General features: G+C 36.1%; 1 protein-coding gene across 8 annotated transcripts in view; it reads right to left on the bottom strand.

Moving 5' to 3' along the window:
* Window positions 1-4,669: 4,669 nt before the first annotated feature.
* Window positions 4,670-27,792, bottom strand: part of LOC134555702 (hornerin-like) — a 39,572-nt gene continuing 16,449 nt past the window's right edge. Inside the window, exons 22-61 of one of the 8 annotated variants that reach the window (XM_063407589.1) lie at window positions 26,894-26,929; window positions 26,225-26,254; window positions 25,913-25,948; window positions 25,489-25,533; window positions 24,256-24,288; window positions 22,769-22,789; window positions 22,457-22,495; window positions 22,299-22,340; window positions 22,083-22,118; window positions 21,925-21,960; window positions 21,544-21,591; window positions 20,921-20,950; window positions 20,025-20,063; window positions 19,344-19,385; window positions 19,095-19,136; window positions 18,182-18,220; window positions 17,635-17,676; window positions 15,278-15,319; window positions 15,137-15,175; window positions 14,707-14,748; window positions 14,567-14,605; window positions 14,184-14,225; window positions 14,043-14,081; window positions 13,623-13,664; window positions 13,483-13,521; window positions 13,311-13,355; window positions 12,805-12,846; window positions 12,149-12,187; window positions 11,109-11,147; window positions 10,380-10,418; window positions 10,093-10,131; window positions 9,781-9,816; window positions 9,476-9,514; window positions 8,754-8,783; window positions 7,316-7,357; window positions 6,773-6,811; window positions 6,003-6,041; window positions 5,726-5,764; window positions 5,326-5,364; window positions 4,670-4,970 (exon numbers count right to left, since the gene is read on the bottom strand). In XM_063407589.1, coding sequence (XP_063263659.1) covers window positions 4,854-4,970; window positions 5,326-5,364; window positions 5,726-5,764; window positions 6,003-6,041; window positions 6,773-6,811; window positions 7,316-7,357; window positions 8,754-8,783; window positions 9,476-9,514; window positions 9,781-9,816; window positions 10,093-10,131; window positions 10,380-10,418; window positions 11,109-11,147; window positions 12,149-12,187; window positions 12,805-12,846; window positions 13,311-13,355; window positions 13,483-13,521; window positions 13,623-13,664; window positions 14,043-14,081; window positions 14,184-14,225; window positions 14,567-14,605; window positions 14,707-14,748; window positions 15,137-15,175; window positions 15,278-15,319; window positions 17,635-17,676; window positions 18,182-18,220; window positions 19,095-19,136; window positions 19,344-19,385; window positions 20,025-20,063; window positions 20,921-20,950; window positions 21,544-21,591; window positions 21,925-21,960; window positions 22,083-22,118; window positions 22,299-22,340; window positions 22,457-22,495; window positions 22,769-22,789; window positions 24,256-24,288; window positions 25,489-25,533; window positions 25,913-25,948; window positions 26,225-26,254; window positions 26,894-26,929 — 1,623 coding nt within the window. In that variant the 3' untranslated portion in view covers window positions 4,670-4,853. The remainder of the gene's footprint in view (window positions 4,971-5,325; window positions 5,365-5,725; window positions 5,765-6,002; window positions 6,042-6,772; window positions 6,812-7,315; window positions 7,358-8,753; window positions 8,784-9,475; window positions 9,515-9,780; window positions 9,817-10,092; window positions 10,132-10,379; window positions 10,419-11,108; window positions 11,148-12,148; window positions 12,188-12,804; window positions 12,847-13,310; window positions 13,356-13,482; window positions 13,522-13,622; window positions 13,665-14,042; window positions 14,082-14,183; window positions 14,226-14,566; window positions 14,606-14,706; window positions 14,749-15,136; window positions 15,176-15,277; window positions 15,320-17,634; window positions 17,677-18,181; window positions 18,221-19,094; window positions 19,137-19,343; window positions 19,386-20,024; window positions 20,064-20,920; window positions 20,951-21,543; window positions 21,592-21,924; window positions 21,961-22,082; window positions 22,119-22,298; window positions 22,341-22,456; window positions 22,496-22,768; window positions 22,790-24,255; window positions 24,289-25,488; window positions 25,534-25,912; window positions 25,949-26,224; window positions 26,255-26,893; window positions 26,930-27,792) is intronic. The other 7 variants (XM_063407591.1, XM_063407590.1, XM_063407592.1 and 4 more) reach the window with 7 other exon arrangements.

Here is a 27,792-nt window from a genome sequence, read left to right as displayed (position 1 = left end):
ATTTGAATCAAGAAAGCAGTGTTATGAAATACAGCCTGGCAACTAGAGTATGTCCAAAGGAATATTTTACACAGAGCAGTAACTAACTGTAACCAAATCTTTTATTCACCTTACTGAAACTACTTCAATCTGTATTACCTCCACTGTTTAAACTTAATAAAATGGCCAAATTAATGTGTGCCAGCATCAAGTAACTGACCTGATCTAGAAAGTATGTTGGAAAAGAGTTAGAAGTGATGGGATGGAAAGAGAATACTCACCTGCCCACCATATTGGCTGCTTCCTGAGGGATAAGATCCCTATTAAAAAAAAACACAGAAAATTAACATCAGGTGGTTTTTGTCTTTCTGTGCCAAATGAAACATTACAGGAGACCTCAGTCATAATCTGGAAAGTATAATAGTCTAAAAAGATGCAGTAAAAGGCTTCTCACTTAATGCCTGTAAATTCTTTAGCAGCTGAAAGTAGTAACAGTAGTCACAAAACACCTGCTGAGATTGTTCTGTTACATAAATAAATGGATCAAAAGTGTCTTACATGTGGCTCTATCAAGAGGAAAAAAAATCGAGTTTCTTTGTCATTTTCTACTATGTCAGACATATTCAGAGAGCATCATGCGTATTATTGTAGAAATATTGTTAATATTACCAGAGAGATGGTTTAGGGGGAAAAAACTGATTTGCAGCTGTTAAGAACTGTCTCCACTCTACATGAGATTATCTTTTTAATAGAGTGATACTGAACTCTAATGCTTGCCAGTGGAGTAAAAAGTAATTGTTTTTTAGTATGGTAGAGTGAGACATTGCAAACACAGTCATACTAATGAAAAATAAGCTCCATTTTATGACTTAGTTATCCATTTCATCTGTCAGCTATTTGCACTAGTAATATTTCTGAATCAGTGGCAAACCGTCTGCATAAGGTACACACTTAACAGGAAGAGTCTTGAGCTGAAGCTGAAGAGGAAAGTAGTGTTATTTATATTTTGTAAACAGTATCTATTGGTTTATTCTGTACCAAATTTTCCAAGTATTTAATGTAAATATAAAAAGTGTTCTAATAAAAAAAATCTTTTGAGATAAGAGGCATTCTAAGGTAAAAAAACTACAATTACGATCTATGGGGATTTCTTTACGTGGAAATTTGTTCGTGCTACTCCATTTTCAGTAGACTCCAGCTACTGACAGTCCCTGTTTTCAAATATTTATTGGGAGTAAAATGACCCCAAAAAACTCTCATTATATGTACTGCATGATATTTTTCATTTAATAAATTGCAAGTAGAAAGAAGATCTTGAAAACTAAGAAAATTTACTTGCCTGTCCACCATACTGATTTCTTCCAGGATATGAACCCTGTAAAAAGAATGCAAAATTTTTATAAATTTTTTTTAATAGCATGAAAAATTTTAAATGGAAAAAAAATCCTGAAGCTAATATAAACAATACTCATGACACTGATTAACTGGAAGAACTTCACCCGGTTACTAATGCAGTGGCAAATGACTAATTATCCACACGTCATATTTGTGGTTTATGCAGTGAGATGAACCCTGTGAATGATTCTTCAGTAATTTTTTAAGGTAAGAAAGTTTCTATAACTACAAAGCAAAACCTTGGCTCTTGTGTGTGGAAGGATATAACAAATGTCTAGAGTGATTGAATGAAAACCCCATGCACCCTCTGGAATTATTGTACCTAGCTCTGTGACTAAAATGAAATATTTAATGGCTTCTGGCAAATATGCCAAGTGAGCCATGTTTATTCCTGAGGAATGGATCTGTGTAAATGTTAGAGACGAGCTGCCTACCTGTCCACCATGGTAGTTGGTTCCTGAGAAAGAGCCCTGCATTCAACAGAAACAGCAATGTTTACTCTGTATTAACTTCAGTGTCACGGAGTTCAAATTGCAATGATCAATCATCTACACTGCTTACTAGTATTCTGATTCATCTTGATTTATATGTCAAGTAATATATACATGTATATGTATAATGTGTATATAAGTGAGAATTATTATTATTATATAATTTCTATTTATAGAAATTCTAATTTAGATATTGTTTTCAACACTTTTGATTGTCAGAATTGGCATATATGTGATGGGTTATATACTTGGGCTTGTTGGTTTCCTTGATTACACAGACAAATAAAGAGAACTAGTGATCCAAGCAATTTTGACTGTACTGAAAAGAAACAGGTAACTGAACCCTCCTTCAGAAGTGAATTAACTTTATTTCAGTAAAACAGTGGGGGGGATTTTATGTGCTTGGGGTTTTTTTGGTTTTTTTCAGGAATTTACAAAGAAATAGGAAATATACTAATTAGACAGAAAACTGAAAACAGCTTTAACTTTTCCAAATGTGTTTCTCTGCTTCATTCTGAAAGCATTTAGAGCCAAGATTTTAATCTAAGTTTCACTAGTTCAATCATACTGTTAATAACTATCATAAGAGCAAAGTGCAAAGCCCAGCAGGTACACTATGAGATATTTGGGAAACAGATCCTTAGCAAAGTCCCTGGCCTCTCTTACAAACTGAGTAGCTAGTTTTGAATGCAATACTATGGTTGCAAGTCACTTAATATTTCTACCTTAGCAAGTCCAAAATTGCTCATTTTAGCATAATGTGGAAAAAGCTTTCATCATACACAGAACTTCACAGACAGAATTATTTCAAGAAATGTAGTTCCTTGGGAATTTTCCAGTATCTGCACATACTATGAAAAAAATATAAAGACAATACTTACTGAACCTCCACCGGGGCACACACACCCACCCTGTACAAAACACAACCAAACTTACTTTCCTGGGTCTATGATTGGAATAGGCCTCTGAATTAGTAAATCAAACTCACATTCTGCTATTCTAAGAAAATGGACTATAAAACACTGCTCATCAACTTATCAAGCTCTATTTAAAAAGGCAGTTTCTTTATCTCTCCCCTGCCCTTTTAGGCTAGCTGTGCACTTAGTGATCAAATTTTTAAATAGAATCTTCTAACTTCTCATTTAAAATTTACAGTAAAAACCTACTCACAAAAGGATAAGTAAAAAATTTTGAATAGTAACACAGATTTTTTCCCTTGAGAAGCCCAGAGCATCAAGCCTGACAGACTTCAAGAAGCATTTGGAGAATGCTCTTAGGCACATGATGTCGTTCTTGGGGTGTCCTGCACAGGGCCACGAGTTGGACTCGGTGATCCTGATGGATCCTTCTAACTCAGGGTACTCTGTGATCCTATGGATACATACAGTGCTCTTTAGATGACTTCCAGTGGAGGCCTATTAGGTAACTTCTACTCTGATAAAACTTAGTGAGAGGTGGCCAAGGGTTAACTGTTCAGTGTCTCACTTTCCTCATTCAGTCTGGATGAAATTTGTGAAGGGAAACAGTTTTTGTGAAGGAAAGATACACAAAGCAATTTGTGAATATATGACTCTAGCAGAACTGAACAGTACAGAGAAAGAAAGGCATACCTGTCCACCAGACTGTCTGACTCCTGAAGAAAAGCCCTGGAAGAAATGAGTAACTTAATTACTTCTGTGTTACTGAGTAAAGTTCTCACTTGTTCTCTGTGTTTGTCAGTCTTGCAAATTGCTTCTATTTAAATGTAACACAAAAAATTGGCTTCTTAAACCATAATATGTTGAAGAAACATTTCCATGCAGTGTCACAAGCCCCTGTATCATTTGCTCTTAATGTGATCTGATACTTAGCAATACTTCTTCGGTCTGGCTTAAAGCTATTCTATCTAGAATGTTCCTTTTTTGCAAAAAACACTGTTCTGTTTTCCTGATGAACTGTGTACCCAAACTGCAAATACCATGAAAGTAGAAGTTTTACCTGTCCACCATACTGGCTGATTCCAGAAGAAGCTATACCCTAAAGAAATGAAAAAGTATTTATATTTGTTGCCCATGCTTTAACTTATAACCTGTCACAGAAAAACACACTTCTGTTTGTCTTTCTTGGATTTAAGTGCCACAGGGACATAATAATTGACTTTATAACCATACTGAAATCTACTGAAATCCTTTACAGTGGCTGCTGTTTAAACAGAACAATGAAGTTTGAATTAAAGTTGGTTTCAGGCAGGTGTCAGTAGCGCTGCTGCCCTGGACTGTGTGCTCACAGCAGCCTTTTGTGCTCTGCTTGTGTGAGTGGGCTGACACAGCAGAAAGGCAGATATTAGATATTCATCTATTCTGCCTAAACACTCTTTCACTGCAAGACAGCCCCTTAAAAACATTATTATTAAAAAAAAAAAAAAAAAAAAAAAAAGGTGAACAATAGAGAAAACAATCAATAAAAAGAAAAACAATTGCCACCTGTCCTCCACAATGGGTGCCACCTGGAAAGATGGACCCTGTAGCAAAGGTGCCAATTTTTCTCAAATCAATTTTTTCTCAGCTTCTTTAAGAGCTTTTTAAAGAAACATTATTTTTTTCCTCTGTTGCACAATGAAAAATTACAGGAAGATAAACACTCAATATTAGAGGCTATAACTCCAGGCAGCCTAAAAACTCTGTCATCTTTCATTTCACAAGGGCATGAGGAGTCTCAGTAACTCCTCATCTTCTCCCATCTTCCTATTTAAACCATACTGCTTTTCAGATATCAATTCTGATACTGCAGTTTGCTGAAGGAAATGAGGTAGAGGAGGGGTGAATCTGCTTCCAGCCACTCATTACTGTTAGAGCTAAGAAACTTTGAAAGCAATAGGGCAGGTTGGGGGTAGAAAAAAGACAGAACTGCATTTAATACAACAGAAACAGCAGAACTCTGATATATGCTTCAGACCATATATCTTTAGATACCTGTTATCAGATAAACAGAGTTTTCATAAAATTTTTTTCAGTCAATATAAAAGCACCAAGTTTTGATGTAGAAACTGTGTGTTAGAATAACAGCTACACCAGAAGAGATTCTCACCTGTCCTCCATACTGGCTGCCTCCTGAAGAATGTGAACCCTGAACAAAAAAGCATTAAATGATCTCTGTGTTATAGTACTCATTTAAATGATGCTTCACATGAAGGAGTACCCAGTTTCCTTCACTTCAGAACTGTGAGTGGACTGAACCACTGTGCCAAAATGGGTGAGGCTCATCTGCATTTACCATGATGCACCTGAAATTCCATCTTAAAAGCTCTTCTGTGGCTTGGCATCACATATATTTACAACCATTATATACTGAAAAATGGATTAGATAAAAATGGACAGAAACACCCAACCCAAACCCCAACCTCCTTAAAATGTTCTTTTACCCAGAGAACTACCAAATCTCTCTGATAAATTAGTAAACACTACAAGGGAAGAATATTCACCTGTCCACCATATTGGCTGCCTCCTGAGGAAGGTGAACCCTGCAAACAAAGAAAAAATGGAGACTGAAACCTTTTTACACCAATTTTATAGCGTCATAGAATCATTTTGTGAGGCTTTGAAAATTCTGGTTAGCTTCATAAAGTACTGATTCATTTCAGAGAGACAGGATAACTAGTCCTGCAGATTTCAGGAGTCAATTGAGTCAACAATGTATTTCACATTCTATTTTTTCTTAGTCTTAGATAATGATCTTCATCTAAACTTTTCTTTTTAAATACAGTAGCATCAGAACACTACAGAGAAAGATTTACTGAAAATATTTTAGAATAAATTAAAGCTAAGATAGACAGTCAGGTGGACAATAAATAAACTACAAAAATGGTGACTATTAATGCTTACTTGTCCACCATACTGGCTGCCTCCATAAGAAGATGACTCCTGGGAAAAAAATGGTAATTAGTTATTTCTGAATATCTAACTTATGGAAAGAACTGGCAAACACATCTATATTTTGTTTTTTGAGATTTTGTGTGTAATTATCCCAGAATAAAACTTTTTGTCTTCCTTGAATTCACAATATTACTCCAGAGTATAAACCACTGTTAATTTTCTTGATATATTAAATTGAGATCTTTAATGTAAGTAAAATATATATATATTAAAAGTAAGAGCTTACATGTCCTCCATACTGGCTAGCTCCAGAGGAATATGAATCCTGTAAAGAATAGAAGATGAGCAAATTACCTGCAGTAGGATTTCCTTAAATCAAAACATGACTCTGCTAGGACAACAGGAGCAAAAGAGCAAGATAAGAGTGAAGACAGGTGAACAGGACTTTTAGAATGCTTTAATAACTAGAATTTACATTGAGGAAGGTAAGTTAGGAAAACACCTGAGATCCTTAGCAAAGCTAGGAGGCAAAGACATAGTGCTTTGTTTGTGTGATGTGTTGGGAAGGTTAAAGGGGCATTCTTTCCAATTCTTTCTCTGCTCATTTCTGGAGAATGGCTTTTTTTTTTTAATTTGGAAAAGTGAATGCTGGGCCAGAGATAGGAGTAAAATATTGGCTACCTAACAGGACTCTGAAAATCAAACCAAGAAAAACTACTGAAACCTCATACAACAAGAGGTCTCTTTCAAAAGGGGGAATTGGATTTGTTTTTCTTCATAATGGAATTAGGTCCAATGGAAATATAAAATTATGTACTTTGATTTATTCTATTACCAGACACGTTTTTGTGAGCTTCATTTTGCACGTTTCCCAAAGCAAGGGCAGTATTTGCTAAAAACCCCATTGTTATAATTTTTAGTCCATACCTAACTCAATGATGAATTTAATTTCTTTTTACCCAGTTCCCATACAAAAACTGAATTTAACTGAGCGAATGAATTAACAATCATTTTCAGAAGTGGCAAAATGGCCCTCCTTTTGGAATGAATGCTTACTTGGCTGTTGTACTGGCTGCCTCCAGAAGAAGATGAGTCCTGGGAAAAAAAGCAAACACCAAAGCCACCAGTTATTTTGCTTTAAAAGAAATATTTTGAAATAAAACTTCTTGAAAGATAGCAGTACATAAACACTAATACTAAACTTTCTTGCCCTAAATTATCTAAGAAGAATCAATCACATAAATCCATGTCCTTGGGGGATTTTTTTACATAATTCCAAGGAAGCCAATGGAATTGACTCCCAAAGTAAAAATTTATACTGGTATCTAGTTGTGTTTGTGATGACATTTTTCATTCTAAGACTTCTCTTTGAATGAAAACTATTTCAAATGGAAAGAGAGACTGGGACCACTGCATGAATGTCCTGTGTGTGGTTTGTAGTTACAATTAAAAAGAATGTCCTATGTGTATTTTTAGTTGTAACTAAAGGAGGTTATTTTCACAAGTGTATGACTTCTATTAGGCACTGACTCTTTATCCTCTCTAGCCATTACACTGATAAACAGAGGACACACTTAAAAGCTGATGAACATTGCTTACATTTGCAGAGGAATCACTTCTGACTAAAGAAGGGGATCCGCCCTAAAAAGAAAAAAAAGAAAAGAAAAATTAGCCTTTGTCTGTGGTCATAAATTAGAAATGAAACAAACTTAGAATGTCTGTTCTATGACATTTCAAAGGAAGACTATCACAGCCTGAAATTAATTACACTTCACCTACTTTTATCAATTTGGCAAGCGAGAAAATAGCAGTTTTTTGGCCCAGAAGATCATAAATCATGAAGTATCATATTGTATCTACCTATAACTCATTGTCTAAGAAGTAAGAGTATTACCCAAGGTGCAGGAATGTCCCTTACATGCTGCATGTTGATTGACTACATAGGATTTGCTTTGGAAAGCAGGGATTAGCCTGTTTCATAGTCCTTAAATAATTTCATATAGACTTAAAAGCACAAGTGAGAAATTTCAGGGTTTGGATTTGTTTATGTTTTAAATTTTGTATATATTGATTTTTGATACAAATTTTTATGATTAGCATTTTTGTAGACTTTATTTTAGGTTTCTTTCATGATAGATCTTTTGTCCATTAATTCTGCTATTTAATGCAATCTTTTGGGGGTTTTTTTGAGAAGAGATACACATCTCTATAAATACTGTATGGCAACTGACATCACTGCTCAGAAATTCAACTCACTGCCAACTTCAGAGCTTCCTGGCCTTTATCAGAAATAATGTGGCCAGCAAGCAGCACTAGGGAAGCGATTGTCCTCTGTGCTGAGAGGGGACTGATGAGGTTGCCAGCTTGAGTCCTGCGTTCACTTTTGGGCCCCTCACTACAAGGTGGACACTGAGGTGTGGGATGGTGTCCAAAAATGGCAGCAGAGCTGGTGAAGGGTCTGGAGGACAAGCTTTGTGAGGAGAGGCTGGAGGTTATTTATTCTGGACAAAAAGAGGCTCAGGGGGACAACTCTCTACAACTCCCTCTGCAAGGAGATTGTAGCCAGATGGGGGTTGGTCCCCTCTTTCAAGTAACAAGCAATAGAACAAGAGGAAATTGCCTCAAGCTGCTCCAGGGGAGGCTTAGATTGTATTTTAGGAAACAGTTTCTTCACTGAAAGTATTATCAAGCACTGGAGAGGTTTCTGGGGAAGGGGCTGAATCCTCACACCCAGAGGTATTTAAAAGACACGCACATGTGGCACTTAGGGACATGGTTTAGTGGTGACCTTGGCAATGCTGAGTTAATGGTTGGACTCGAGGCATTTTCCAACCTAAATGATTCAATGATTCTGTAACACTTAATCTTGGTATAATAACTCCTACCATATCAGAACCATCTAAGTCACCAGAGGAACAGTGAATGTAAAATTAAGAGTACATTCGAATTAGTAAGTTGGAAATAAATAGGATCTCACATAATTTTCCAGTTCAATAGTTTAGTTAAAGAAAATGTATAATGAACAAACAGCACTTACAGAACTTCCCCCAGAACAATCACATCCAGCCTGTAAAGAATGCAGAAAGTATTTAAGATATCAGGAGCACAGGACTGAAATGGATTCTAGTTACTACTCAATTTACTTCTACCATCCCAGGCATGTAAACCATAAAGCTACAGTTTAACTGCTCAACTTCTAGAACTGAGTCTATTTTGTCCTGTTGCAACTATTTCTGTGCGTATTGCTCTGATGGGGCAACAAAATGCTATTTTATCTTCAAATTTTCTTATCTACAATTTTTACCTTAAAAACATTACTCATCAAAAGGATGAGCAAAAAATTCTGAGTAGTACCACAGAAAGCATTTTTTTTCCTAAACAGGCCAGAGCACCTGGAGTACGTGCAGTGCTGTTTTATGTTACAGATGATACAGAAAAGAGGTGATTTTTACTCTGATAAAACTGAGAGTTGCCCAGGAGTTCTCCATTCAGTATCTCACTTTCCACTTCAAATATGCATGAAATTTGTTTAACACCAAAGCAGGTACAGAAGCTGAGATGCATGTGCCAGGTACTAATGGCTACTGTGGCTTGCAGGATGTCCAAATGACGTGGCAAAAGAAAGCAGTGCACTGCTGAGGCTTTGGGCAAAAAGGAGAGTGGTGAAGGAAAACAGTTCTTGTGATGGAAAGATAAGAGAAGTAAATTTGAGTGCCTGAACCCAGCCCAGCTGAAAACTGTATAGAAAGAAATTCATACCTGTCCACCAGACTGGCTGCCTCCTGAGGAAGGTGAACCCTGTAAATGTTACATTCTTGTTAAAAATTTTTTTCTTTGACACATGCATTTAAATACAAAGTATTGTCTTTTTCTCTTTTAACTATATTTGAAAGGATCTATTTGCTTGTGAATGCAATTTCATCTGTAGGAAGATTAATGAGGATAAAATAAACCTCAGAGTAATCTGGAAACTCAGGTATTACCAGTCTGGTAATGTTTTCTTGAAATATGTACACTGGGGGAAAAAGCCCTCATAATGGCAACAAAGAAGAAGAATTTCCCACCTGCCCATACTGACTGCCTCCAGATAAGGATGAGTCCTGAAAAAAAAATAAAAATCACTTAGTTTATGTTTAAAATACATAAATTGATGCCAAATAATTATTACCTTCAGTTCTCCTGGTGTTAAAACATCAGTTAATACATGAATTGTATGTTTGACTACTCTGCTTGCATTTGGACTTTTACATAGAGACATGTAAAGATGAATGAATCAATCTTGTTCACAGATTAAAAATAGCTGTAATACAATATAGGGCCTCAAACTTTTGTATGGCAGATACTTGAGGTCAAAAATACAAAGATTTAGTATTTACCTGCCCACTGGAGTAGCTACCACTTTGAGAAGATGACCCCTGCAAAAAGAAGACACAATTTATTTTTGTTTGAAATGGCTTCTGGAGAACAAGACTGTTACACACACAATTTTTAATTTTTTTTAATTCAAACAATTTGTAATTTGATTTCATAAAACATGATGCCAGATGTCATGAGAAATTCCAGGAAATAAATGGTTTGGTGTCATTTACTCATTGGGATATTTTTTAAATAGTACAGCCATTTTTGAAGGGAACTGCAAATAATAAATAAAATAGATGCTTACATGTCCACCTGACTGGCTGCCTCCTGGGGAATAAAAATCCTGGAAAAATGTATTGAAATTACATGAAAAAACCAAACCTCAAAAACTGGAAAGATTAGAGTGGAAGAAAAACACTCCACCTTGCTTCTCCACATTCCTTAATTTTCTGTCATGGATTGTTCAAGAAAAAGAAAAAAATCTGCTGTCTTTCTGTATCAAACAGCACACACCCTTCATGACTATTGATAATTGCTCTTTTGTTGGGAGATATTCTCTAGGATACAACAGATGAAAGAGTTATATCTCCAATGAAATAATTTCTCAGTCTGTGTCATTAGAATAAATACAACATGTGTCATGTAAGAATGATAGGAAAATGGAAGCCTTCATGAGGAAGTCATACAGCACAAAAAAGCAAAGGCTTGCACTTATTCTAAGTGCTGGAAAAATCATGTTATAGAAGACCTTTGTTGTCAAGCAATGGTTTAAAAAGCTCAAGGACCTGAACAAGTAAATCATGTTAGCACATTTGTGATGTGAGTTTGAGATTCAAGAGCACACCTCAGCATCAGCTGGGATTTCTAGCAGCACTTTAATGCTTTAGCCATATCCTCACTGCCACTGTGCTTGAGGCCTTTCTGTCCCCCACTGGAGCTGCCCCAGGGTTTCCACAGGAGATGCAATTCAGGTGCTGCAGCTGCCAAGCCCTGGGGCTGGCACCTGGCGGTTCATAAAGGAAGGATTGCTTACCCGCTCACTCTGGCGGCTCCCAGACGGAGAGGAGGAATCCTAAAAAGTACCAGGATCTAGTTATTGCCATGGCAAATATTACTGTTTCTTTCTAAGCAAGAGTAAGAAGCAAAGGAAGGTTCTGCTTGTGGGAAGGTTGAAGATGGAGGCTGTAGGATAAGCAGTCTACAAATTCTTTCTCTGCTCGTTTCTGGAGAATGGCATTTCTTTATTTTGCAAGCTGAATCCTGATATAGTGAAATAAAGGAATGAGGTCATGTCTCAATCTATTTTATTTCCTCTAGAATGTTTCAGGGAGAAACATAAGCCTCTTAAAAGCTTTGTTTGTATTTTAAGACCAAGATGTGGTACACATATGTTGTTACACCTTCGTTTCTTTCAGAGGGCTTTTTGGGCCCTCTGTAGTATCATACTTTAGCTTTCTTGAATATCCATAAAAATATTTACTACAGAAACAACACTGAAGCTATCAACACAGTGTACTTGGGATTAAAGTGCACAGCTGAATTTATAATTATTTGCAGAAAGCAATTTCCTACTAACAAGGACCCTGGAAAACACTTTAGAATTGTCAAGTTTTATAAACAGCTTCAGCAGAATTAATAGTAAATATATTTTAGTCAGGAGAAAAGGCATCTTCTAAAGAAAAACAGTTTTCACCACACTACATGGAAATATACTATTCCAGTGCAATATATAAATGAAGGGACTTGAGTCTTTCATACCTGGCATTGGAAAACAAATGAAATGCAGTGTGAATTGTGGGTGGAAAGAGGGAAGTAGTTATGTACTAATATTGAGTTTTGATGGAAATTGTGAAATAAAAAGAGCTTTCTTTGTAATTGCTACTTCTAACAACCAATTGAAAATGTTTGATTGTTAGAAGTCAGAAATGTTGTAAATGAAATTTAAATTTGTGAAGTCCTTATCATGTATAGCACAATCATGTGACATCAGATAAGGTAAAGGTCCATGTAAGCACCTAGATACTTTAAAAAGCCTGAATTATAATATTGATATTGTTGAGAAGAAATGCTTACACTGTATTCAGTTTCACTGGCTCCCATGGCAGGTGAATCCTGTAAAATAATGAAAAAATAATTATTTTCATGTGGAAAGGATTCTTACATGTTCTTAATTGTGGGAAATCTAAAATAAAAGAATAAAACTAACTAAGCACTTAGAATCTCCAATTTTACCTAAACTAAGGAATACGTAAGAAAAGAAAAAATATGTAACTTTACCTGTTGCTTAAGCAGAAGAGGCTGGGAAAAAACCTCCTTGCAAACATGCATTTTTATAGGGAAAACTTTTTCAATGAAGTTAATTAGCAAAGTTATCATTCTTTATATTAAAAAATCCCATTGTTTAAACTTTCAACAGCTTCTGCATAAGTAAGGTGTGTAAAGCAAATATGTAAAATGTTTTCCTTTTGAATGAGCTAAAATAAGAACAATAAAGTAGTTAAAGCATCAAGTGGTCACAGGGCACAGTTAAAAACAACATACATAGTGCCTCATGCTCTCTACATTATGGAAACATTTTGAGTTATTACAAAGGCAAAGAGAAACAAAAGTTAAAAATGGCATTTTCATGGTCATTGTCACTTAAAAATAACTGAAACATAGAACCCAGTACACATAAGAACCAATACAGCAAGCTTAAGCTCTTGATGTAGGAAACAAATAACATTTACCTGGCCATAAGCCTCAGAGCCACCATATGCGGAAGATCCACCCTGTTCAGAAAACATAAATAATTTTCATATGCAAACAGAATTTTTTTTTTTGATGCTTACTCTAGGGATCTTCTTCTGGCAGATTTAAAAAGTATTATTATTTACTTAGTTATCAGAACTGTTAAGCAACTCAGAGTTATGTTCCTCTAAAATCCTAATCTTACATATTTTTAAATGCAAATTCTAATTCCACTTTTGAAAAAACCTTCCTCTTGCAGGTAACTCAAAGCCAGCACTGTTGAGAAGAATAAGCCTTAAAGGTTGGATGCACCCCACCTTTTACTTCCCTATAAATTTTCAGGATACTTAGTTGGAAGTATATACAAATTTACTCATTCCTCAAAGAAAAGATCACTTTCCTTACAATATAGTGAGAGCCAAAATACAGATACAGCTGTATAATTACTTCACTCAGGGTATTGGCCCTTAGCACCATTTACACAAAGAGGAAAAAAGAGTACTACCTGACCGTAGGATTCACTGCTGCCATCATAAGCAGAAGACCCTCCCTGCACAGAAAATAGGAAAAGCTGATTAATTGATTCTCCCAAGAAAGAGTTTTCCATCTTTCAAGAACACAATAGGAGTGAAAATAAAAGACGACTGTTATCTCTACAAACCAGAAAGAGCGCCTACCTGTCCATAAGTTCCACCAGGATAATAGAAAGGCCCTCCCTGCAGAGAAAACATAGGAATTTACTGTTTTATAGTTGAATGCTCTCTCAAAGAATACTTTTAGGCTGCTCCTGTGCAGGCACAGTGACCAGAATATTTACCTGGTTACCAGAGTAAGAACTGTGGGAAGAACCTGGGCCGCCCTGAAAGAAAAACACAGACCAGCTATTTTCTTGCACATCTGGTTCTCACTGTACCCTTTCTCCCAATTTTGAGCTAATTTTTATGTGCCTAAGTAAAACTCAAGACTGTTGTTGTTAAAGTGGAAGAAATCTTCTGGCAGCAATTTTCTTAGCTTGCTGAAACTTGAATTCTGCAAAGAAACTGCAGAGACCATTCTGTACTGTTCTCTATAGAGCTTCACACTACCAGGTTACATCAGGGTTGATTTAATTTTCTGCTCTAAGGGACAAGAGTCAGGTCTGTAATTTCAGTATGTTGTAGCACCCACAATATTGGGAGTGAAGGAAGCAGGAGGATGGGAGTCTGTATTATCCTGGTGAGGGAGGAAGAGCTACTACCTGTCCATAGGATCCTCCAGGATAGAAGAAAGGCCCTCCCTGTGCAGAAGACAGAACGGGTTACTGGTTTATATCTGGCTACTCCTTCAGGGAAGGTTTTGGATGGAGTTTCTGAATAGGGCACTTTATCTGAATGTTTACCTGGTTACCAGAATATGTGCTGTGTGAAGAACCTGGGGCTCCCTGAAATGAAAACACAGACTAGCTATTTTCTTGCAAACAGGATGCTGTAAATACCAATGTATCTGAATCTCACTCTAGGGCAACACTGTTAAACAAGAAGGGACTTCTTATCACTAATTTTTTAGTTAGGTGAAAGATCATTCCATGGAAGCTGTAAGCACAATTGAGTCTTTTTCTCTGACAGATTTCATGTTGTAGGGTACAGAGAGCTGATACAATTATTAGGTGTTACGATAGACTCAGCACTTGTGTGTTACATTTCACAGCAGCCACTACATGGGGAATATAGGAATGAAGATCAAAGAAATGTGTTATCTCTACAAACCAGAAAGAGCGCCTACCTGTCCATAAGTTCCACCAGGATAATAGAAAGGCCCTCCCTGCAGAGAAAACATAGGAATTTACTGTTTTATAGTTGAATGTTCTCTCAAAGAATACTTTTAGGCTGCTCCTGTGCAGGCACAGTGACCAGAATATTTACCTGGTTACCAGAGTAAGAACTGTGGGAAGAACCTGGGCCACCCTGAAAGAAAAACACAGACCAGCTATTTTCTTGCAGATGAGAGTTTAAATACATGCACATCTGGTTCTCACTGTACCCTTTCTCCCAATTTTGAGCTAATTTTTATGTGCCTAAGTAAAACTCAAGACTGTTGTTGTTAAAGTGGAAGAAATCTTCTGGCAGCAATTTTCTTAGCTTGCTGAAACTTGAATTTTGCAAAGAAACTGCAGAGACCATTCTGTAGAGCTTCACACTACCAGGTTACATCAGGGTTGATTTAATTTTCTGCTCTAAGGGACAAGAGTCAGGTCTGTAATTTCAGTATGTTGTAGCACCCACAATATTGGGAGTGAAGGAAGCAGGAGGATGGGAGTCTGTATTATCCTGGTGAGGGAGGAAGAGCTACTACCTGTCCATAGGATCCTCCAGGATAGAAGAAAGGCCCTCCCTGTGCAGAAGACAGAACGGGTTACTGGTTTATATCTGGCTACTCCTTCAGGGAAGGTTTTGGATGGAGTTTCTGAATAGGGCACTTTATCTGAATGTTTACCTGGTTACCAGAATATGAGCTGTGTGAAGAACCTGGGGCTCCCTGAAATGAAAACACAGACTAGCTATTTTCTTGCAAACAGACATTTACATAAACGAGTCCACTGTGAATTTCTATTCTTTCAAATAAGACTTTACAGCAACCATGAAAAGACAATGCTGGGTTTGTACTTTTTTTTGGAGGTAAGGAAACCTATGGCAGGTTCTGTTATTTTCTGTTCTGTTCTGTTACAGAATCTTTTATCAAACCTGCAAACTCTGTGGGTTTTTAATAGATGATCATGACCATGACGGTCTTTTTAAAAACTGCCAGAATACTGGACTTTCAAAGAGTAAAGAGTATTTAGGAGAGCATAATTTTGAGTTCACCACTTAAAGAGAAGTCTATTTACCAGTTCCTGACATTCACTATAACTGTCACTTCCCCCTTACATACAAAACAGGAGAAGTAGTATTCTATGGTTAGATGTCATCCTCTGAGACTATTTGTGGACTAAGATCTTGTCTTTAAATGAAGCTTGGAGAAAAAGCAGAATAATTGCTGTATGAGGAATTTGGGGATGCATATAACCCATGTTTTTCATTTGAAATAAAATGGTTTAAATATGTATAGCTCTGTCTCTTAATTTATAATACTCTCCAAGCTTGAAGAGACTTTTGTGTAAGTCATACCTTTTAAATCTAAAAGAAAACTTTCCGCAAAAATCTTTGTCCTCTGCTGAAGGACCCTGAAGGAATCACAGAATAAACTAAATTGGAAGGGACCCCTAAAGGATTATCAGGTCAAACTCCTGGCCCTGCACAGGACCAGCTCCAAGAGTCACACCATGTGCCTGAGAGAATTGCCCAAACACTTCATGAATCCTGTCAGGCTTGGTGCTGTGACCATTTCCCTAGGAAGTAAACAAGTCTCTCTTTTACGTAAGATTTATGAATAGTAATTTATTTGTACTTATACATTTACCTAAAATTATTATTAGAACGTAACCTGTCATGGCCAATCTGTTTACATGCTACTGTAAGCACTGCAGCTGCCATGTAGAAAACCTTGGACAGAAAATGAAGATAAGACCATGAAAGCAAAGATCAAGTCTACTGCTACATAATTTATCATAAATTAATTTGATACAATTGCAAATTGGAAAATGAGTCTCTAGTGTATCAAAGCTGACACATCTGCATTGAGAACTGGTTTTCTAATCTGTCCAATTTTGACATCTCATTTTTTTCATGTTGGAAATTTTTGTTGATAGCAACTAAATACACTTTCCTCAACCAAGCTGAGCTAGATTCCTGTTAAAAACTCTTTTTTGCAACAATTAAAGCATGCAAAGAAAAATGTTTATTAGAATGAAAAAACTGGCATAAAGATCTTCATCTTTTTCCTTAAAAATGATTTTTTTATACAGTCATGCAACAAATAAAAAGGTTTTTCCTCAATTACGTTCAGTATTATTTCTTTTACTAGACTAGTTTATATTTTAAAGCATGTAAGCCATGATTACTGCTTAGCATCAATTAGATGAAAGAGGTGGTATTGTACCTGACAAAAATTGCTGTTGCTATATTTTAAGTTAATGAAGTTAAGTTCAGAAAGCAGTAATTTTTTATACAATTAGTTTGTTTAAATAGCCTGGGGGTTTTTGCACAAAGAATAATTCACAAAATGCTTCTTGTTGAAATCAAAAACTTAAAAAATACTACACAATTCAAATGGGTTTATGTAAATGCAGCTTCAATAAAAGATCCAGAAGTATATATCCTGGTAGAAGAAAGGTTACTTTGAATTCCAAGGTGAATTCAAAAGCCAGAAACATGGCAAAGCCAGCCAATAATGCTCACATAAGCACATTCCTTAGCCTTTTCCCTGGCCCAGAGGCACTGCCTAAGAGAAAAGTTTATCCAGTGCAACTGACACTGAAACTTTAGTGATTCTCTGTAAGGGAAAGAATAGTTTAGATGTTAATTTAAGGGATTACATTTTGAAATATTTATCAAATGTTGATATTTTTAGTCACGGTATTCTTTGCACCAATGAGAAAGACAAGGAAACTAAGCTGGATACAACTAAGTACTGTGGTCACTCCAAGGTATATGGACTGGTTTTTGAAAACAATCAGCACACGTTAGCCAAGTGACAGAGCATGTGGATCACCAAGCACAGTTACACAAAATTAGTGGCCAAATGGTAATTATGGAGTTAAGTGGAATTCATTCTTTCATTTATTTAACTGTATGTAGTTCTATTCATACTAAGGAAATCACCATTAGTGGCAACCAAATGTCCATATTTACAATGTGATTAATGCAAAATACTCCATTATGTAGAAGGAAGTATAAACTCAGAAAAATAATTACCTGTCTATGGCCACTGCTTCCATCAGGACAAACGCAACCACCCTACAAATTAAAAAAAAAAATAAAAAGGAAACAATTATTGCTTTGTTGAAATTTAAAATAAAATCTTATTTCAGATGCAAAACTGTTCAGGGGAAGAAAGTCTGTGGGAATACAGAGAAGGTGTGACCTTTGCTGTACCTAGAACAATTGAGGGGGCAGCACAGATGTGCACAGATGTTTGCTTTGGAAGTGAGACTGATAGTGCCTCTCTCAGTCTCAGTGGGAGATGCCTCAGCAAGAGAGAAGTGTCAGGGTAGGCAGGAGTAGCCCATTGGGCTATCACCCGCAAAACACATTTTATATTCAAACAGTGCCAAAAAGTGATATCAGAGAGCCATTTCTGATAAATTTAATATTAAAAGGGTCACCTCATTTACAAATTAATGGATAACATCACCAATTTTCCATGTAAATCTAATTACTACTCTGATTTCTGGATTGACTTAGTTTAGTTACTAGGAAGTTATCTGAATAAGACTAGTTAAAAATAAAAAAAAATCCTGACCTGATTACTTGATCCACTGGTTGCAACAAATGATCCACCCTGCGAGGAAAATAATTATATTTTATTAAAGCATTTATTAGAATCTAAAGTACAAAACTATGTAGTGAGAAACGCTATTACAAACTCTATTACTTCCCTGCACCAATGAAGATAACCTGTTGAATTATTGTGACAACATAAATTAGGATGAAAGCTAATTAAGTGACTTGATACAATTCACAGGGAATGGGCATTAGGGAAACTAATTAACAAAATGGTTACCTTCCAGAGCTCAGAGATCTGTCTGCAGTATCAAATTAAACTTCAATCTCTCTGAGACAGAGGAATATGCTACTGTTAAATCTACATAATGCTGTGTAGCAGGATTTTGGACCCCTGGGAAGCTGATGGGTACCAATCCAAGATATTAAGAAAAACAGAACAAGGTGCCACTCCTGATTATTTAGATTTCACAAATATCTCTAAATAAACACTGCTGCAGCAGTAAACAATCCTGCAGAGTATGAAAAGTTGGACCTACTTTTGTAACAGAAGTATGTAATCCCTAAAACGTACCTTCTTACCAAATGCAAAATTAAACAATTATGTACATGCCATTACAATCAAGAATGCTTCTACAATAAGAATCTGAAATGATATAGTTTGTGTTTTTGAAATTAATTTTACAAAATATTGTGTAAAGAAACACCTGCAATTCTTACCTGCTTAGTGAGGTGAGGGAACAGAAGAAAATGTATATTCTGGGCCTAATATCACTATTTACAATTGAGCAAAATTATAACATTATAGGGAAAATGCTGTCAAATCAAAATAACATCCTTCAGCACAGAAAAATTACTGGAACATATTTAAAAATGAAATATAATTTATCAGAAAGCTCCTTGATATCATGCAGTTGACACTACATTATTACCTGCATCTCAGAGTGGCTGCTATTTGAAGGAGAAGATGCATTCTGTGAAGAAACAACAAAAAAAAAAGACACATATCTTAAGGGTAATAAAATAAAATACATAGCTCTATTAGGAAAGAACTACCTAACCCTAAAGAGGATTAGTTCTTTTTTGTGGACACTAGATCCTTCTATTGTAAGTAATACACAAGGAGCTATAAACTTACTACTACCAATAGTAGCTCAGGAAAAGGGACAGAAATGGTTTACCTGTACATCATCGGCTCTTCTGCTTAAAACATGTGATGTGTCCTGTAAAAAAGCAATAACATTTACAATTAGGAGATGTAAATTCTATGATCAGTGATGGGTCTTTTTTTCTTTCCACGTTATTTGTTCATAAGTGCTCCAGACCCATTATTTTGTACATTGAATAGGAATGCATTATTATAAAATGAAAGGCTATTTGCACATAGTTTTTACAGGCTACTACTGAGTCTGACTTGCAACTATATAATATACATATCTGCATCTCCTACACAACCACTGAGTATAATAAATTAGGAAACATTGTTATTCTTTACTTATTATTCTATCTTTCTTCACCTAAAATATTAGCTGTCCTTTGTATGATACTGATTTAATTTCAGCTTTAGCTTGGACCAACTCTGTATGTGCTTAATGAAGAACAGGAATTTGAGCTGCCCAATTCTTCAATGTATGATTTATTTTCATGTCCATTTTTTTTTTAATATATATACTTTCCTTAAAGAGATTAATCCAAAGAGCAAATCCAAGTAATTTTATTTTACTTTTCCCTTATGTGGGAGGATATTAACTACTATAAACATGATTAGGGAAAAAATTAGTATAATTAAGACAGATTAGGTATAGTTAGTACTAAAATCTTACAAACAGACAAAAAGGAAAAGAAAAAAAAGTGTTACTTACTCGGGCAACAACAACTTTCTTCTTTGCACAACCAGAGCGCTGCAAAGGAGCCACAAGCCTGTTAGTATCTCATACTGTCGACACAAAATACCTCAGCAAAAATCTACTACTTGTCAAGGTGATGTTTGGAAAAGGAAAATGTGCAGAGATTTCATTTTATTATCAGTAAGAGTCTTAAAAAGCATTCAAGGTAAATACAAGCCAAAGCAGACGTTTTCAGAAGGCCTCTGCACTTTCTAGAGTACGTTTGGTGCAGTAGTTAAGTACTACAGAGGAAAAATAGGGAAAACAATGAAGCAGAATAGCGAATGGCTGAGAACTGAAAAGGCAAGTAGCTGATGACAGAAGGTTACTCTAGATGGCAGTAAAACAAAAGGAGGCTGTGACAGATGGAAAAAGCTTTTCTATGAACAGAAACAAGTAGAGAAAATGTAATTTATTTACACAACAGTGTATTTGTTTGCTCAAAATCTATTCATGTTAATCACCATTTCTGCTTGCAGGACAGACGGAAAGTCTTGGCAGGAGTAATACTGGGCAATACTGGGCACAAATGTTACTTTGCAACAGCAGAATGTAAATGACCTTAAATCTGAATGAGTGAGGAAAGCTTGAGATGGCTACATGCCCCATATACTCAGGTGATTAATTCCCAAATTATCCAGTCAAAGTGGATATATTATGAAGAAAATGTATAAGTATATATTCTCAGAAGTATTATGCTGTTTGAAGTAATTGTACAGCAGACTTGAGTACAGAGAAATAATTAACTTTTTGAAGGGTATTATAAAGCAATCATATACTAAAGGTCCACAGGTCTAACACAGAAGTTTCAGTTACTAACACTGTCATTAATCGTTAGAATTTGAACACTACAGAATAAACAAAATACTTACCTGACCATTGGCTTTGTAGGTAGTATCATTCTGGAAAAGAATACATTATTTCATTTTTCAAAGAATTATTTGAATAAAGTAAGCCTAAAGAAAATGAATTGTTTCTGGTACTGCATACAGACACAACAAAAATCACTTATTACTTCCATTCTCCACAGTTTTGTCTAAATTAGTTTGAAATTCTACCATCCCAGTCTGAAAAACATTGTAACAACCACCTTAGATTGGTACAAATGTAACATGAAAAGCAGAGGAATATCTATCACTTCTTCTTGTATTCATTGTACGTACCTAAAGATTTTCTTGCAGTTTTTTTTTAAATTAATGTAAAATGTACCCTTAGATTTTGAGGAAAGTATCTGTTATTGCAAAGCCATTGAAATATTTTTATTCATATTTCATTTTATCAAGTTAATTGCATTTAAAAGCACTAACTGTATCTGTAAACACATATATGACAATTTTCAGCAAGAGAAGTGGCAGTTCCTGAAACAGCTGTTAGTGTGGAAACTCAGCCTCCTTTCTGGATTGTTCTGCTCCAAAGACTGCATCTAGCAGAGCAGTATTTTCTCATCTATGTGAAAAATGTTGTGACGAAAATACATGAGAGAAAGCATACTCACATCATCACAAGCGTTGGGATTATTATCATATGAGGAATCTTGTGACTCCTAGAAGGACATCAGATAGCAGTTATTTCCTCACAGAAAGTAATTGCTAAAAATACACTTTCCTGTTTACTCTACAAGATGGAAGGGATGCTCATGCAAAGAAGAAGCTGAGTTAAATTAAATTAGGATTTTTATAAAACAAAAAGGAGCCAAATCCATAGCTGCAACAGTGGCTGACAGGGAATGTTCCAATTTTCAGTAAAGAAAAAAACCCAACGAAACAAATCCAAACTACAAAGAGCACAGAAACAATTATGTTTTATTAAATCTTTGAGAAAGTTGATGCAGGGACTACAAATAATATGTAACAGGGAGAAAGAAAGAACTACTTACCTGATTATCATAATAGGTGTCTGAGGATGATCCTCCCTTTAAAAAAAAAAACAAACAATAAAAATTATATAAGGTTAGAATATAGAAAACCTGATTTTGAGCAGAGGCTAAAATTTATATGAAGTGATGTATTAGTAGTGAAATAGAGTATTCCTTACTTGGCCACCACCATAGTTTTGTGAGTAAGATCCATCCTATAAAACAAAAAAATAGAAATTCTTTTTCAGAAGAAATTGTGATTTGGCTCAGAGGCTGTAAAGCTCAAATAAACAATTGCCTAGGATTCCTTTGAACAAATACAATATTCAAGATATCTGGACAAATTTTCTAACATTAATAAAATTCTTACCAGGAGAAAATCAAGGTCTCCTTACCTGGTTGTCACCATAATTTTGGAAGGATGATGATCCACCCTGCTAAGAAACAACAACAACATAATTGGAATTTACATTACCATATTGCTGATCAGATATTGATCAGTCATCATAGAAGTTAAAAGCTTCATAAAACCTCTGTGGGAGGCAATACTTACTTGGCTACCACCATAGTTTTGTGAGGAGTATGAGTCACCCTGTGAAAACAAGACAGCAACAGTTATAATGCTGGAGAGCTGAGTTTTATCCGAGTGCATACAGCTATCACAGGTTGCTGAGTTCTATCTAAGTTCTATTCCACTGTTATTTAAGTGGAATTTCATAGCTGATAAAAAGTATTTGCAGAGAATTACTTACAGACTGGACATAAAGAGACTCTGCAAGAGTCTGTATCCCCATGAGCAAGAAAACTAGTGTGAATTAGAATTGCTTTAAAAGTTTTTACCAATGGATAATAAAGATTTACTCACCTGACCACCCTGTGATCCACCCTATAAATTAGACAAAAATGCTTTAGACACTCATTGTTTGGCCGTGTAATATTTTTGATGAAAGCTATGATACTTGCTTAGGAAGAGTAAGAAGTAGAAGCAAATATACAATATGGATATAATTTCTAACCTAATGAGACAGATTGCCAGTGATGCAATGATAAATACTAAATGAGACATAAATCAGGGAACCTCAAACATTTAACTTTAAGTAATGTCTAGTGCACAGATGAGTTCCATTCTGAACACTCTCTAGAGAATGTAGCTGTTTTTCTCCTGTAGAAAACCTAATTTATACAAATGGAACTAATTCACACAAATTCCCCTGGTAGCATTATTGCACGGAAAGCTGTGACCTGTGAGCTACAGTGGCCTCGAGGAAAAGGTCTTAAATAAAACACTCAGTATGTTTCAATGTGCCCTCTTTAGAGAGGAATGCAACTCCTTCCAGTGAAATCAGAAAAGACATTTGTAGAAGTATTAGTGCCAGAAGTGCATAATAAGAGTAGTGAAATACTGAACTATTGAAGTGAGTGAGATATTTACCATTTGCTAAAATGGGATTGAGGCTTCATTCAGAACAGTCAAAGAAAAATTAAATGAAAAGTATTATCTTTCAATGTTCTAGAAGATTTTGGAACAAAATTTAAGCATTTTCTTTAGTCTTAAAAAGAAATAGGTCTTAAAAAATTAAAAGCTATTACAAAATATATACCTATTCAATACATAATTCTTTCAAGTTACAATAATGTATGTATACAGTGCATTGCATATATTGTACAACATTATAATAATATATTTTAGCAACATTTGCGTTGTTTTCATATTTATAAATATAGTATTCATCTATATTGCTAAAACAGAGCATTTGTTGAAGCCATTATTCTGTCCGATTTTTCTGTTTCTTGTGAAAACTCAGTAAGAATCAAAAAAAATATTATGAATAAAAAGGAAATCATCTGTTGCCATTTTCTGCCTGATTTTTAATATCACAGAGATTACTTCTTTTAACATAGCTGACATCTTTTAGGATAGTGGTTAGTAGAGCTCCAACTCTTGAACTTGTAAAAAAACCACAGGTAGCTATCTATAGTTCACTGCACAAACTCAGTTTGTTTCAGGAACCTCAAGTGGCAGTCCTAAAATATTTTCTGGCTTTTGATAGGAAGAGAGAAGCTGGGGAGCTCCAGCCCTGATTTACATCATGACAGTTAAAAATTCTGTAGCAGACATCTTCTTTCTAGAATCTGGCCTTAATGTCCTATAGAAATAGACATTTCAAAATGTAATGCCAGGAAAAAGCGGCAAAAAAGCCTCTGTGATACTCCTGTGAACAGAACAGTGAGTTCTAATCTTAAAAATCATAAGATTACATTATTTGTGCAATATGAATCTGAATTTGAGAGTAATTTGGTTAGTGGCAAAACTAATTTCAGGTGCATCTTAAGAGGAGAAAGACCATTTACCTGGTGGCAGGGATTGCTATCATAGGAGGTACCCTGTCAAAACCCAAACAAACAAAAAGGTGAATGCTATTTTTCTTGCAAAGTAACTAATTTCCTTAAAATTTCCTGTGTGAGAATTAGGGTAACAATACTCAACATCTAACTTTACAGAGTGTGAGTTTAATTTTACTTAACCCTTTACGTGTGTGGCTTTACCCTCTGTCACTCTCATACCCCCATACAAGGATCAAGACTCTTGCACACAGATGATCAAGTGAATACTTGTGAGCCACATGGAAAGAGGTAGGTTGGTAACTTATGTCTCTCTGTATCATCCTAGTTCCTCATGATGGGTAAAGATGAACTGCTGGTGGGTTTTTGGAAGTAACTATTACAGTTGGGTGACCATCTATCTAAATGTGACCATCAATCTCTTGCTAGATTCACCACCATGGATTTTAGGCAAGGCTTCTGCTCAGAGCCATTCATTTGCCTGGGTATATTTTGTGATAACAGGGTGAAGAACAACGCGCAGAAAGAGTTCTACCCTGGTTGTCACCCTCCCATTATTATAGCAAAGGTCTTCTCTTGATAAGTCAGCTTGTGACACCTCTTGGTGGAAATCACCCATTCTTCAGTGTTTATCATTTTCATTGCTGGTAACTGCATTCTTGTTGTACTGCTCCTTGTGAGGCTTTCAGATCCATTTCCATTCATGCCTAATTTACATCAATCCTAATATTTCTGCCAAAAATGTCTGGTTTTATACTAATCTTTCATTCTGGTTGCTTTTCCTCAATATGTTTATTCAAACAGGTTGACTATTGGCCTCACCTATTATGCTTTCATGTGGAATCTCATCATCAAATGTCTATACACCATTTTAGACATACAAGCTGAAATGGAATCAGGATGAAAACTACTAATTTAATTCTTATTCCATTTGAGTCACTTTCCAATCCTATTGTTTCTAGAGAAAATAAATGGAGCAAGATCTAAAGATTTACATACTTATTAAGTGGACAGATTGTTTGTTTGTCTTCCATGTGCAAATCTAAATGGGAGCAGCCATTTCATATTCATTACAATGGCCAACAATATCTGCCTTTCTTGACCTCTGTGCTAGATAAGTTTATGTAACCATGAAAACAATAGATTTCAAACTAACAAATATTATAAAAATTATTAAAAACATGTTACTGTTGCAAAGAAAGCCGGGTCTACTTTTCAAATAATTTGGAAAAAAAGTCTTACTTGTCCACAGCCACTGCTGCCAAAATAAGAAGCAGATCCACCCTGCTTGGAAAAAAAAAGAAAAGAATAGCTCATGATCCAGATATTCCTATTCTCCATTTCAAACATATATAAGAATTTTTAAGGGCTTTAGCTGAGAGGCTGCTTCAAACACAAGTATATCCTACTGTGAATTATCTGGTAAAGTACTGAGTATGTTGAATACAGAGTGTATCAGAAACATCTGCATGCACTCCTTTCTACTGGGGAAAGCGCTGCTGCAGTGAGCCTATTGTTGTTGAGCCACATGAAAAAGGTTCACAAGACCGAATTCTAAAGAGTTACTTTCTTCACTGTTTCAAGTAGGAAACCACAGAATTCTCAACACGTATATGGGAACATCACACAGATGCTGTATAATGAACAATGACTGACTGACAATTACCTGTCCATAGGAGCTGCCACCCTGAGGCTGGGAGCCCTGTAAGAAAGGCAAGGTGTCACTTGTAAAGGGTTGCATAAGTGTAGTCACAGCACAGCAGCAACAGGATCACAGAATACCAGAAGGAAAAACCCACTTCCATGAAAGGTGCCTCTCTACTATGTTATTTTTTCCCTCGTGGTATTTCAGTGGTACAAACCAAAGCAAGGACTGCTCAGAAACACTGAGAAGGTAAAAACCACCCATGCCCCAAAGGCCAGTTACAGGACAGGCTCCTACAGAAAAGCTCAGCACATTGCAGCAACAAAGTCTCACCTGGCCATAGGACTGGCTGCCTTGGGAACCCTTTAAATAAAGAGAAGGTAATTAACACTTGTCAAGGAGGCTTCCTTAAAGAGCAGGATGTTTATGGAGATAAGAGCTGCATGCAGGACTCCCTAAAAGGTTCTTCCTGTGCCAAAGGACACAGAAGAGTGTGCTAACAGCTGTACACCTGTGTACAGCCCAAATTGAGGCACAGACTGCCGAGGGAAACATCACTCTGAAATATCTGCCAGTCATGCCAGTCACAGAGAGATCAGGGAAGAGCTTTCTACAGAACAGCCAGTTTGCTTACCTGGCCATAGGAGCTGCTGCTGCCTGAGAAACTTGGTCCACCCTAGACAAGGACACCGTTTGGTTACTTCCCTTTCAGTCAGGGATCCAGCCTGCATTAGCAACAGCAAGCAACTACATCCCAAAGCCATGCAGGGCAGCATGCAGGGCCTGGCATCTTCTGGCCCTCACCAGGATGCTGAGTGTGATGAGTTCACACACTGGGATTATGCATCAATAAGTAGCATGCGCATAAATGCTGAGTGTGAGAATAGACACTTTCAGAGAAAACTGTCCTTTGAAGTTCAAATTCTGAGGAACTGCTAAGTGTCTTTTCAGGGCTTCATTTCTGAAATACTCTGTTCTGACTGGTGACTGACTGATGCTTACCTGGCCGTAGGAACTGCCACCTTGAGGCTGGTACCCCTGTATGAAATAATCATTGATTCATAGTTACTGTATTTGTGAAACAGATGCCTCTCTAATGTCTATTTTTAGGGCTAGAAAACAGAATAAGGGAATGTACAGACTCAATTGCTTAACAAGAGTTATTTTGATATTTCTTATTCTGGAGAAACAGGTGATCACACTGTGTTTCCTGAATGACAATCATAGAGTAGTTTGCCATCTGTCTCAGACACTACTTTAATTTATGAGAGTTTTCCAGGAAGGGACACAAAATTTTCTTGTTATGTTTATTTTTCCTTCTGTTTTTCAGTCAATGGGGTAAAATGGAAACAAACCAATGCAATTCAAAGTAGAAGGTCAAATTAATTAGCCAAGGATGACCGTACTTAAAAAAAAACCTCATTAATTTAAAGTTAATGTGGTTATAATTTGCTGCTGCAATCTGCCTTCAATATAATCTCAAAAAAGTGCAGTTATTTCATTTACATGCAGACCTGTGCCCAGCTGCCTGGGAGAGTTATGAAGACAGGGATTACCAAAAAGTATTTGAAGTATCCTGTCTATCTTTGCTATCTGACAGAGAGATCCTGACAAAATTCATAGCTATCTTAGGGCTGCTTTAATTTACATAAAAACTGTAAAAGGATGTAGACATTCATTGGTTACAGGCTCAAAGACCAGCTCTTCATTCAGCTGAGAACCTGACCCTATACTCTTTAGTTTCTCAACCCTAGTTCTCCGCTGAGAGCAAAGGAGGCAGCTAGAACTGACTGTAAATTTGTGCTGTGCCATCAACTGAAATGGGAACAGCACCAAATAGACTTTTTTTTTACCATAAATTTATAAAGTTCCAAACCCATGGTAAAGGCAAGATAGCAGGA

The sequence above is a fragment of the Prinia subflava genome, chromosome 10 (assembly GCF_021018805.1).
Source record: "Prinia subflava isolate CZ2003 ecotype Zambia chromosome 10, Cam_Psub_1.2, whole genome shotgun sequence".
Classification (NCBI taxonomy): Eukaryota; Metazoa; Chordata; class Aves; order Passeriformes; family Cisticolidae; genus Prinia; species Prinia subflava.
This window is presented reverse-complemented; position numbering and strand designations above follow the sequence as displayed.